The sequence below is a fragment of the Pelodiscus sinensis genome, chromosome 19, assembly GCF_049634645.1.
Source record: "Pelodiscus sinensis isolate JC-2024 chromosome 19, ASM4963464v1, whole genome shotgun sequence".
NCBI classification, from domain to species: domain Eukaryota; kingdom Metazoa; phylum Chordata; order Testudines; family Trionychidae; genus Pelodiscus; species Pelodiscus sinensis.
In genome coordinates this window covers 13,800,251-13,812,360 of record NC_134729.1, presented here as the reverse complement: position 1 = coordinate 13,812,360, position 12,110 = coordinate 13,800,251, and the positions used below count along the sequence as shown (strand labels likewise).

Below are 12,110 nucleotides of genomic sequence, written 5' to 3'. Positions count from 1 at the left end.
GTGTCACCCGGCTGTGCCGCCTGTTCGCTCACCTCGGAGCGGTGTCACCCGGCTGTGCTGCCTGTTCGCTCACCTCGGAGCGGTGTCACCCGGCTGTGCCACCTGTTCGCCCTGGAGCTCCAGCCCAACCACCGCCCTCCAGCAGCTTCAGAGCTGGCCTTGCCCTACCCTGCCCGGCTCAGCCAGGTCCCAGAAGCCATGTGCCAACCCCCCTCCTGGGGGAAAGGGGTCCAGAATGCATCTTCGTGAAATCAACAGGACAGGGGCCTCCCAGCCTCTTGGCCCTCCCCATCCATGCAGCAAAACCCACTGCGTGTCCCCCAGGCCTGCAGGCTGAGCCCCCAGCCCGCCCCGAGAGGCCGTTCCAGGCGTCCTCCCCGTGGCCCGTTGGGTGCACACAGAGAGATGCACCGGAGGCCTCGGCACCACATGCAAGTTGTGCTGCATTGCAGGCCCCCAGATACCTTGCTCCTGCTTCCGCTCTGTCTGGCGGCCTGTGCGCTGTGCACGTGCACTGAGCCCCGCAGCCTTCTCCCCGCCTGTGCCAGCAAATCTCCGTGCCCCGGGATTAACGAGTCGCCCGTGAGTCCCCATGGGACGAGCCTGGCTCGTTAGTTTCCTTCCTGTTTGTTTCCCATTTTCACGCGTGGTTGGGGGGGGTGGAGGTTGACGGGTGGCTTCCCCGCTGTGATTCGTTAATAGTATCCCTAATTGCCGTGGTTTATTGTCATTCTTTGGATTCAGATTAGTATTTGCCATTTATTTGCAGTAAATCGACAGCGCTTAGTTCACTGAGAGCCAGTCACAGTGCATCCAGACCATTATTGTATTTCTGTTAGTTGTGACAGGACAATGATCACAATTGGGTGTTTCTGTGGGTAACAGGCGGTGTTACGGGACTGATGGATTCGTGTGCATTGCAACGATCATTTCTTGTTCCGGCTCAGCATTGATTGGTACCCTGCACTGTCATGTATTGATCTCGGAATGACTATTTATTAATAGCATTTGCATTATAACCCTTGTTTGTGAGCTATGGTGTATTACTATTATCACGCATTGCTGCTAATTATCTTGAGTCATTAATTAATGGTATTGCAAGTGGTAATAAGCAGGGCTGGTTGTTATCGGCCGTCGCTCTCTGTTAATAATACCGACGGCGGTTGATGCGGCTGTTCTGTTGGCGCTGTATTGAGTTCTCAGTGTGTTTGGTTTGCTGACGGCTGCCCCGTGGCCGCCTTGAGTCTCCCCAGGGGTGGGGCTCTGCCCTCGCTCCTGCCCGGGGAGCGCTCACCTCTCCCCCCTTTCCTCCCCTCCCAGAACAACTTCATCAACCTGAGCTTCCTGCGGCTCTTCCGGGCCGCCCGCCTCATCAAGCTCCTGCGCCAGGGCTACACCATCCGCATCCTGCTGTGGACCTTCGTCCAGTCCTTCAAGGTGCCTGGGAATGGGGGCGGGGCCAGGGCTGACTGACAGAATGACTGACCCATGGTGCCTGGCCAGGGCGTAGCGTCCATCGGGGGGACCACTGGCTAGGAAGACACGTTGATTCCATATCCATCCGTCTGTCCCCATGCGGCCTGTCTGTCTGTTCCCAAACACACCCATCTGTCTCTGTCTGACCTCACGCATCTCCTGTCGTCTGTCTGTCCCCATACGTCTCCTGTCGTCTGTCTGTCCCCATACGTCTCCTGTCGTCTGTCTGTCTGACCTCACGCATCTCCTGTCGTCTGTCTGTCCCCATACGTCTCCTGTCGTCTGTCTGTCTGACCTCACGCATCTCCTGTCGTCTGTCTGTCCCCATACGTCTCCTGTCGTCTGTCTGACTGACCTCACGCATCTCCTGTCGTCTGTCTGTCCCCATACGTCTCCTGTCGTCTGTCTGACTGACCTCACACATCTCCTGTCGTCTGTCTGTCCCCATACGTCTCCTGTCGTCTGTCTGTCCCCATACGTCTCCTGTCGTCTGTCTGTCTGACCTCACGCATCTCCTGTCGTCTGTCTGTCCCCATACGTCTCCTGTCGTCTGTCTGTCCCCATACGTCTCCTGTCGTCTGTCTGTCTGACCTCACGCATCTCCTGTCGTCTGTCTGTCCCCATACGTCTCCTGTCATCTGTCTGTCTGACCTCACGCATCTCCTGTCGTCTGTCTGTCCCCATACGTCTCCTGTCATCTGTCTGTCTGACCTCACGCATCTCCTGTCGTCTGTCTGTCCCCATACGTCTCCTGTCATCTGTCTGTCTGACCTCACGCATCTCCTGTCGTCTGTCTGTCTCCATACATCTCCTGTCGTCTGTCTGCCTGACCTCACGCATCTCCTGTCGTCTGTCTGTCCCCATACATCTCCTGTCATCTGTCTGTCCCCATACGTCTCCTGTCATCTGTCTGTCTGACCTCACGCATCTCCTGTCGTCTGTCTGTCCCCATACATCTCCTGTCGTCTGTCTGTCCCCATACGTCTCCTGTCATCTGTCTGTCTGACCTCACGCATCTCCTGTCGTCTGTCTGTCCCCATACATCTCCTGTCGTCTGTCTGTCTGACCTCACGTATCTCCTGTCGTCTGTCTGTCCCCATACATCTCCTGTCGTCTGTCTGACTGACCTCACGCATCTCCTGTCGTCTGTCTGTCCCCATACGTCTCCTGTCATCTGTCTGTCCCCATACGTCTCCTGTCATCTGTCTGTCTGACCTCACGCATCTCCTGTCGTCTGTCTGTCCCCATACATCTCCTGTCGTCTGTCTGTCTGACCTCACGTATCTCCTGTCGTCTGTCTGTCCCCATACATCTCCTGTCGTCTGTCTGACTGACCTCACGCATCTCCTGTCGTCTGTCTGTCCCCATACATCTCCTGTCGTCTGTCTGTCCCCATACATCTCCTGTCGTCTGTCTGACTGACCTCACGCATCTCCTGTCGTCTGTCTGTCCCCATACGTCTCCTGTCATCTGTCTGTCTGACCTCACGCATCTCCTGTCGTCTGTCTGTCCCTATACATCTCCTGTCGTCTGTCTGTCCCCATACGTCTCCTGTCATCTGTCTGTCTGACCTCACACATCTCCTGTCGTCTGTCTGTCCCCATACGTCTCCTGTCGTCTGTCTGTCTGTCTGACCTCACGCATCTCCTGTCGTCTGTCTGTCCCCATACATCTCCTGTCGTCTGTCTGTCTGACCTCACGCATCTCCTGTCGTCTGTCTGTCCCCATACATCTCCTGTCTCTCTCTCTGTCTCTGTCCCCATATTCCTCCTATCGTCTGTCTGTCCGTCTCCCACGCACCTCCTTTCCTCTCTCTCCGCACACATCCATCTGTCTGTCTGTCTCCAAGTGCCTGGCCAGGCTGGCCTCCAGGTCCCATGGTCACCTCGGCGGCCGACTGCTGGTGCCCCCCTCTCTCCTGTGGCCCAGCCAGCCGTGCGCAGGACGCTCTGAGCTGGGTCTGCTGCACTGAGCGGCGAAGCAGTCCCGGGAAAGCCCAGGGCCTGGGAGGACACCAGGTGTAAAGCCCCCAGGGCTGACGGCCTTGCTCTGGTCTCCCCTAGGCTCTTCCCTACGTCTGCCTGCTGATCGCCATGCTCTTCTTCATCTACGCCATCATTGGCATGCAGGTGAGTGCCGGGCCTGCTGGCGCCGGGCTCCCCTGCGGGGGCGGGGGCGGGGGCGGGCGAGGGGCGGGCTGCTCCCTGCTGCTGCCTGAGGGCCGTCTGCCTTGGCAGGTCTTCGGGAACATCGGCATCGAGGATGAAGACGAGGACTCGGCGATCACCGAGCACAACAACTTCCGCACCTTCTTCCAGGCCCTCATGCTCCTGTTCAGGTGAGGGCCGCGCCGCCCTCCGGGGCCTCTCCCAGCCACAAGGGCCAGAAACTGCTCACCCGCAGGCCCGTCTCTAATGCGTCTCAGAGCCGCACTGCCCGGCTGCTCACAGCTGCCCAGCCCCACCCCGGAGCTGGCTGCACCTCAGCGCCAGACAAGCAATCCCAGAGTAAACAGCCCAGGCGCCGCACCCCAGAAGTGGCTGCAGCTCAGAGCCAGGCGAGGGAAACCAGCGTAGGCACTGACTTTCCTTGTAGCCAGGGGGTGCCCCAAGCCCTGCCCCCATCCCGCCCCTGCCACACCCCCTTGCACTCCTTCCCCCCCCCCCCCGGCTTCTGCCCTGCCTTTCCCTCCCCTCCTCCCTCAAGGACACTCGTCCCCTCCCCTCCCCCTTCCATCCTGAGCCCTGTGAATCAGCTGTTTGGGGCACTAGGGAGGAGCAGGGCCAGCAGGGGGCAGGAGGCTGGAGGGGGAGCTTGGCTGCCAGCGGGTGCTCAGCACCAAGTTGGCACCTACGGATCCCAGTGTGAACAGCCCCCATGCGCCACCACAAAGGGAGCGCCTCTCGGGGCCAGCCGAGGGATCCAGTGTAATCCCTTCCTGCCCCCCACCCACGGGGCCGCTGTCTCGGGGCCAGCCGAGGGATCCAGTGTAATCCCGTCCTGCCCCCCACCCACGGGGCCGCTGTCTCGGGGCCAGCCGAGGGATCCAGTGTAATCCCTTCCTGCCCCCCACCCACGGGGCCGCTGTCTCAGGGCCAGGCGAGGGATCCAGTGTAATCCCGTCCTGCCCCCCACCCACGGGGCCGCTGTCTCGGGGCCAGCCGAGGGATCCAGTGTAATCCCTTCCTGCCCCCCACCAACGGGGCCGCTGTCTCGGGGCCAGCCGAGGGATCCAGTGTAATCCCGTCCTGCCCCCCACCCACGGGGCCGCTGTCTCAGGGCCAGGCGCGGGATCCCAGGATCTGGCCCTGCCGCGCACCATCCCCATGAGCACTGTGGGCTGCAGACGTACCAGGCACGGTGCTCGCCCCCAGGACACTGGGACAGATCAGCCTGGTCGCTCTACCCGCCCCCAATGCATGGCCCCTTCTCTGTGCGGCTGCAGGAGCGCCACGGGCGAGGCGTGGCACGAGATCATGCTGTCCTGCCTGAGCGGGAAGCCCTGCGACGAGAACTCGGGCATCAAGGAGCACGAGTGTGGCAACGAATTCGCCTATTTTTATTTTGTCTCCTTCATTTTCCTCTGCTCCTTCCTGGTGAGTCTGCGGGCACTGGGCGGGCTGGCATGTGGGGGACAGGAGGCCGGGGCGAGAGAGCCGGGGAGGAGGAGGCCAGGGCGAGGGAGCCGGGGAGGAGGAGGCCAGGGCGAGGGAGCCGGGGAGGAGGAGGCCAGGGCGAGGGAGCCGGGGAGGAGGAGTCCGGGGCGAGGGAGCCGGGGAGGAGGAGGCCGGGGCGAGGGAGCCGGGGAGGAGGAGGCCGGGGCGAGGGAGCCGGGGAGGAGGAGGCCGGGGCAAGGGAGCTGGGGAGGAGGAGGCCGGGGCGAGGGAGCCGGGGAGGACGAGGCCGGGGCGAGGGAGCCAGGGAGGACGAGGCCGGGGCGAGGGAGCCGGGGAGGAGGCGGCCGGGGCGAGGGAGCCGGGGAGGACGAGGCCGGGGCAAGGGAGCTGGGGAGGAGGAGGCCGGGGCGAGGGAGCCGGGGAGGACGAGGCCGGGGCGAGGGAGCCAGGGAGGAGGAGGCCGGGGCGAGGGAGCCAGGGAGGAGGAGGCCGGGGCGAGGGAGCCGGGGAGGAGGAGGCTGGGGCGAGGGAGCTGGGGAGGACGAGGCCGGGGCGAGGGAGCCGGGGAGGAGGAGGCCGGGGCGAGGGAGCCGGGGCGAGGGAGCCAGGGAGGACGAGGCCGGAGCGAGGGAGCCGGGGAGGAGGAGGCTGGGGCGAGGGAGCCAGGGAGGAGGAGGCCGGGGTGAGGGAGCCGGGGAGGACGAGGCCGGGGCAAGGGAGCCGGGGAGGAGGAGGCCGAGACGAAGGAGCCGGGGAGGAGGCGGCCGGGGCGAGGGAGCCGGGGAGGACGAGGCCGGGGCGAGGGAGCCGGGGAGGACGAGGCCGGGGTGAGGGAGCCAGGGAGGAAGAGGCCGGGGCGAGGGAGCCGGGGCGAGGGAGCCAGGGAGGACGAGGCCGGGGCAAGGGAGCCGGGGAGGAGGAGGCCGGGGCGAAGGAGCCGGGGAGGACGAGGCCGGGGCGAGGGAGCCAGGGGGGAGGCGGCCGGGGCGAGGGAGCCGGGGAGGACGAGGCCGGGGCAAGGGAGCCGGGGAGGAGGAGGCCGGGGCGAGGGAGCCGGGGAGGAGGAGGCCGGGGCGAGGGAGCCGGGGAGGAGGAGGCTGGGGCGAGGGAGCCGGGGAGGATGAGGCCGGGGCGAGGGCCACGGGCTGGGAGTCGGCTCTGCAGGCACAGGAAACGGGAGGAGGCCGGGGCGAGGGAGCCAGGGAGGACGAGGCCGGGGCGAGGGAGCCGGGGAGGAGGAGGCCGGGGCAAGGGAGCCGGGGAGGAGGCGGCCGGGGCGAGGGAGCCGGGGAGGACGAGGCCGGGGCAAGGGAGCTGGGGAGGAGGAGGCCGGGGCGAGGGAGCCGGGGAGGACGAGGCCGGGGCGAGGGAGCCAGGGAGGAGGAGGCCGGGGCGAGGGAGCCGGGGAGGACGAGGCCGGGGCGAGGGAGCCAGGGAGGAGGAGGCCGGGGCGAGGGAGCCGGGGAGGAGGAGGCTGGGGCGAGGGAGCCGGGGAGGATGAGGCCGGGGCGAGGGCCACGGGCTGGGAGTCGGCTCTGCAGGCGCAGGAAACGGGAGGAGGCCGGGGCGAGGGAGCTGGGGAGGACGAGGCCGGGGCGAGGGAGCTGGGGAGGACGAGGCTGGGGCGAGGGAGCCAGGGAGGATGAGGCCGGGGCGAGGGAGCCAGGGAGGAGGAGGCCGGGGCGAGGGAGCCGGGGAGGACGAGGCCGGGGCGAGGGAGCCAGGGAGGAGGAGGCCGGGGCGAGGGAGCTGGGGAGGAGGAGGCCGGGGCGAGGGAGCCGGGGAGGACGAGGCCGGGGCGAGGGAGCCGGGGAGGAGGAGGCCGGGGCGAGGGAGCCGGGGAGGAGGAGGCCGGGGCGAGGGAGCCGGGGAGGACGAGGCCGGGGCGAGGGAGCTGGGGAGGAGGAGGCCGGGGCGAGGGAGCCGGGGAGGACGAGGCCGGGGCGAGGGAGCCGGGGAGGAGGAGGCCGGGGCGAGGGAGCCGGGGAGGAGGAGGCCGGGGCGAGGGAGCCGGGGAGGACGAGGCCGGGGCGAGGGAGCTGGGGAGGAGGAGGCCGGGGCGAGGGAGCCGGGGAGGAGGAGGCCGGGGCGAGGGAGCCGGGGAGGAGGAGGCCGGGGCGAGGGAGCTGGGGAGGACGAGGCCGGGGCGAGGGAGCCAGGGGGGAGGCGGCCGGGGCGAGGGAGCCGGGGAGGACGAGGCCGGGGCAAGGGAGCCGGGGAGGAGGAGGCCGGGGCGAGGGAGCCAGGGAGGACGAGGCTGGGGCGAGGGAGCCGGGGAGGACGAGGCCGGGGCGAGGGAGCCAGGGAGGACGAGGCCGGGGCGAGGGAGCCAGGGAGGACGAGGCCGGGGCGAGGGAGCCGGGGAGGAGGAGGCCGGGGCAAGGGAGCTGGGGAGGAGGAGGCCGGGGCGAGGGAGCCGGGGAGGACGAGGCCGGGGCGAGGGAGCCAGGGAGGACGAGGCCGGGGCGAGGGAGCCAGGGAGGACGAGGCCGGGGCGAGGGAGCCGGGGAGGACGAGGCCGGGGCGAGGGAGCTGGGGAGGACGAGGCCGGGGCGAGGGAGCTGGGGAGGACGAGGCCGGGGCGAGGGAGCCAGGGAGGAGGAGGCCGGGGCGAGGGAGCCGGGGAGGACGAGGCCGGGGCGAGGGAGCTGGGGAGGACGAGGCCGGGGCGAGGGCCACGGGCTGGGAGTTGGCTCTGCAGGCGCAGGAAACGGGAGACACTTGGGCTATGTCTAGACTGCAGGCTTCTTTCGAAAGAGAGCGTCTAGACTGCATGGAGAAATTTCGAAAAAGCGGCTTGCTTTTTCGAAAGAAAGTATCCAGTGAGTCTGGATGCTCTCTTTCGAAGACGGCCTCTTTACATTGAAGAACGCCTTCCTTTGAAAGAGGAACTTTTGAAAGAAGGCGTTCTTCCTCGTAAATTGAGGTTTACCGCCATCGAAAGAAAAGCCGCGTTCTTTCGAATTAATTTCAAAAGAACGCGGCTTGAGTCTGGACGCAGGGGAAGTATTTTCGAAAAAAGGCTACTTTTTTCGAAAAAACCCCTGAGTCTGGACACGGCGTTGGAGCTGGGCTGGGAGCGCAGGGCTGGCCCCGGGTGACCTGTCCAGTGACTCTGGCCCCGCCCCGCCCCGCCCGCTGCAGATGCTCAACCTCTTTGTGGCCGTCATCATGGACAACTTTGAGTACCTGACCCGAGACTCCTCCATCCTGGGCCCCCACCACCTGGACGAGTACGTGCGCGTGTGGGCCGAGTACGACCCTGCTGCCTGGTAAGGACCCGCGGCTGGGCCAGGGCTGCCCAGAGCCCCTTGGCCTGCGCATGGCGCAAGGGGCAGGAGGTCAGGCTGGCGGGGCCGGCTTGGGGCTGGGGGCCAGCGCTCCCAGAGCCGATGCCTGGCCCCAGGAGGGGAGGGCGCTGTGCCAGGGAGGAGCAGCGCCGCGGCGCCAGGGGCCGTCGGGACAGGACCATCTGGCACAGAACCTGGGTCAGGCTCCTGGGCTCTCACAGCGTCGACGTTTCTAGGGCTGGGGGAGGGGGTCCTGGGGGTCCGAACCCCACGGGAAGGAGCCATCAGCCTGGGGCGGGGGGCCGGATCCAGCTAATCCCCTGGTTTGCTGGGCAGCCACTGCCCTGGGCCAGTCCAGGGACACCCAGACAAAGCTCCCGAGAAGCAGCCGTGTCACCCACACAGGAGGGGACGTGCCCGACTGCCACTGCCCATCCCTGGCCGAGCCGCCTGTCCTCAGGCTGTGGGGCTGCCTGCTCGCCGGGCTCCAGCCCTCTAGGGCAGGTGCTGGCAGCGTGTCCTGGTGGGGCTCCCCCGACCCGGCCTGCCTGGAATGAGCCCAACTCTCCCCCCACCCGGCCTGCCCGGGATCAGACTAACACCCCACCCCCACCCAGCCAGCCCGGGATCAGCCCAACCCCCCCGCCCGGCCAGCCTGGGATCAGCCCAACCCCCCACCCAGCCAGCCCGGGATCAGCCCAACCCCCCACCCAGCCAGCCCGGGATCAGCCCAACCCCCAGCCCGGCCTGCCCAGGATCAGCCCAACCCCCCACCCAGCCAGCCCGGGATCAGCCCAAGCCCCCACCCAGCCAGCCCGGGATCAGCCCAACCCCCCCGCCCGGCCAGCCTGGGATCAGCCCAACCCCCCACCCAGCCAGCCCGGGATCAGCCCAACCCCCCCGCCCGGCCAGCCTGGGATCAGCCCAACCCCCCCGCCCGGCCAGCCTGGGATCAGCCCAACCCCCCACCCAGCCAGCCCGGGATCAGCCCAACCCCCAGCCCGGCCTGCCCGGGATCAGCCCAACCCCCCGCCCAGCCAGCCCGGGATCAGCCCAACCCCCCCACCCAGCCAGCCCGGGATCAGCCCAACCCCCCCGCCCGGCCTGCCCGGAATGAGCCCAACTCTCCCCCCACCCGGCCTGCCCGGGATCAGACTAACACCCCACCCCCACCCAGCCAGCCCGGGATCAGCCCAACCCCCCCGCCCGGCCAGCCTGGGATCAGCCCAACCCCCCCACCCAGCCAGCCCGGGATCAGCCCAACCCCCCCGCCCGGCCAGCCCGGGATCAGCCCAACCCCCCACCCAGCCAGCCCGGGATCAGCCCAACCCCCCCGCCCGGCCAGCCCGGGATCAGCCCAACCCCCCCGCCCGGCCAGCCTGGGATCAGCCCAACCCCCCACCCAGCCAGCCCGGGATCAGCCCAACCCCCCACCCAGCCAGCCCGGGATCAGCCCAACCCCCCCGCCCGGCCAGCCCGGGATCAGCCCAACCCCCCACCCAGCCAGCCCGGGATCAGCCCAACCCCCCCGCCCGGCCAGCCCGGGATCAGCCCAACCCCCCCACCCAGCCAGCCCGGGATCAGCCCAACCCCCCACCCAGCCAGCCCGGGATCAGCCCAACCCCCAGCCCGGCCTGCCCAGGATCAGCCCAACCCCCCACCCAGCCAGCCCGGGATCAGCCCAAGCCCCCACCCAGCCAGCCCGGGATCAGCCCAACCCCCCCGCCCGGCCAGCCTGGGATCAGCCCAACCCCCCCACCCAGCCAGCCCGGGATCAGCCCAACCCCCCACCCAGCCAGCCCGGGATCAGCCCAACCCCCAGCCCGGCCTGCCCAGGATCAGCCCAACCCCCCACCCAGCCAGCCCGGGATCAGCCCAAGCCCCCACCCAGCCAGCCCGGGATCAGCCCAACCCCCCCGCCCGGCCAGCCTGGGATCAGCCCAACCCCCCCACCCAGCCAGCCCGGGATCAGCCCAACCCCCCGCCCGGCCAGCCTGGGATCAGCCCAACCCCCCCACCCAGCCAGCCCGGGATCAGCCCAACCCCCCCGCCCGGCCAGCCCAGGATCAGCCCAACCCCCCACCCAGCCAGCCCGGGATCAGCCCAAGCCCCCCGCCCGGCCTGCCCGGGATCAGCCCAACCCCCCCGCCCGGCCAGCCTGGGATCAGCCCAACCCCCCCGCCCGGCCAGCCTGGGATCAGCCCAACCCCCCCACCCGGCCAGCCCGGGATCAGCCCAACCCCCCACCCAGCCAGCCCGGGATCAGCCCAACCCCCCCGCCCAGCCAGCCCGGGATCAGCCCAACCCCCTGCCCGGCCTGCCCGGGATCAGCCCAACCCCCCACCCAGCCAGCCTGGGATCAGCCCAACCCCCCCACCCAGCCAGCCCGGGATCAGCCCAACCCCCCGCCCGGCCTGCCCGGGATCAGCCCAACCCCCCGCCCGGCCTGCCCGGGATCAGCCCAACCCCCCGCCCAGCCAGCCCGGGATCAGCCCAACCCCCCGCCCGGCCTGCCCGGGATCAGCCCAACCCCCCGCCCAGCCTGCCCGGGATCAGCCCAACCCCCCGCCCGGCCAGCCCGGGATCAGCCCAACCCTCCCGCCCGGCCAGCCCGGGATCAGCTCAACCCCCCGCCCGGCCTGCCCGGGATCAGCCCAACCCCCCCGCCCAGCCAGCCTGGGATCAGCCCAACCCCCCTCCCGGCCTGCCCGGGATCAGCCCAACCCCCCGCCCGGCCTGCCCGGGATCAGCCCAACCCCCCGCCCGGCCAGCCTGGGATCAGCCCAACCCCCCGCCCGGCCAGCCTGGGATCAGCCCAACCCCCCGCCCAGCCAGCCTGGGATCAGCCCATCCCCCCGCCCAGCCAGCCCGGGATCAGCCCAACCCCCCGCCCAGCCAGCCTGGGATCAGCCCAACCCCCCGCCCAGCCAGCCTGGGATCAGCCCAACCCCCCGCCCGGCCTGCCCGGGATCAGCCCAACCCCCCGCCCGGCCAGCCTGGGATCAGCCCAACCCCCCGCCCGGCCAGCCTGGGATCAGCCCAACCCCCCGCCCAGCCAGCCTGGGATCAGCCCAACCCCCCCGCCCAGCCAGCCTGGGATCAGCCCAACCCCCCTCCCGGCCTGCCCGGGATCAGCCCAACCCCCCGCCCGGCCTGCCCGGGATCAGCCCAACCCCCCGCCCGGCCAGCCTGGGATCAGCCCAACCCCCCGCCCGGCCAGCCTGGGATCAGCCCAACCCCCCGCCCAGCCAGCCTGGGATCAGCCCAACCCCCCGCCCGGCCAGCCTGGGATCAGCCCAACCCCCCGCCCGGCCAGCCTGGGATCAGCCCATCCCCCCGCCCAGCCAGCCTGGGATCAGCCCAACCCCCCGCCCGGCCTGCCCGGGATCAGCCCAACCCCCCGCCCGGCCTGCCCGGGGTCAGAGAGGAGGCAGGAGCAACTTCCCGGAAGCCCGGCCCTAGCTGGCTGCTGGCTCCGTGTCCCCCTCGGGGCCCTGCCCAGGCAGGCTCTTGGCTCCTGCTGCCCGTTAATGTTTTCTTTTTCACTTGTAGGTTTTTGCAGATGGATTCTCTCCAACCCCCCGCCCCCTGCCCCAAACAAATTGCAGCCCCCCTCTCCCATCCGGGGGGGTCGCTCTGCTGTTCCTGGGGCTGTCCCGGGCTCCCCGCACCTGGTAGCGTGCTGTCCAGCGGGCCGGGGAGAGGGCGGAGGAACCCCCAGGGCTGT

General features: G+C 69.1%; 1 protein-coding gene across 5 annotated transcripts in view; it reads left to right on the top strand.

Moving 5' to 3' along the window:
• The window catches only part of CACNA1A (calcium voltage-gated channel subunit alpha1 A), a 259,911-nt gene that overhangs the window by 209,622 nt on the left and 38,179 nt on the right, over positions 1–12,110 (top strand). For all 5 annotated transcript variants that reach the window (XR_012896663.1, XM_075902448.1, XM_075902447.1 and 2 more), the window contains exons 36-40: positions 1,321–1,437; positions 3,540–3,605; positions 3,714–3,814; positions 4,922–5,072; positions 8,238–8,365. Coding sequence is in view for 4 of the 5 variants with exons in the window: in XM_075902448.1 (XP_075758563.1) it covers positions 1,321–1,437; positions 3,540–3,605; positions 3,714–3,814; positions 4,922–5,072; positions 8,238–8,365 (563 nt within the window). In the remaining variant the exon portion in view is untranslated. The remainder of the gene's footprint in view (positions 1–1,320; positions 1,438–3,539; positions 3,606–3,713; positions 3,815–4,921; positions 5,073–8,237; positions 8,366–12,110) is intronic.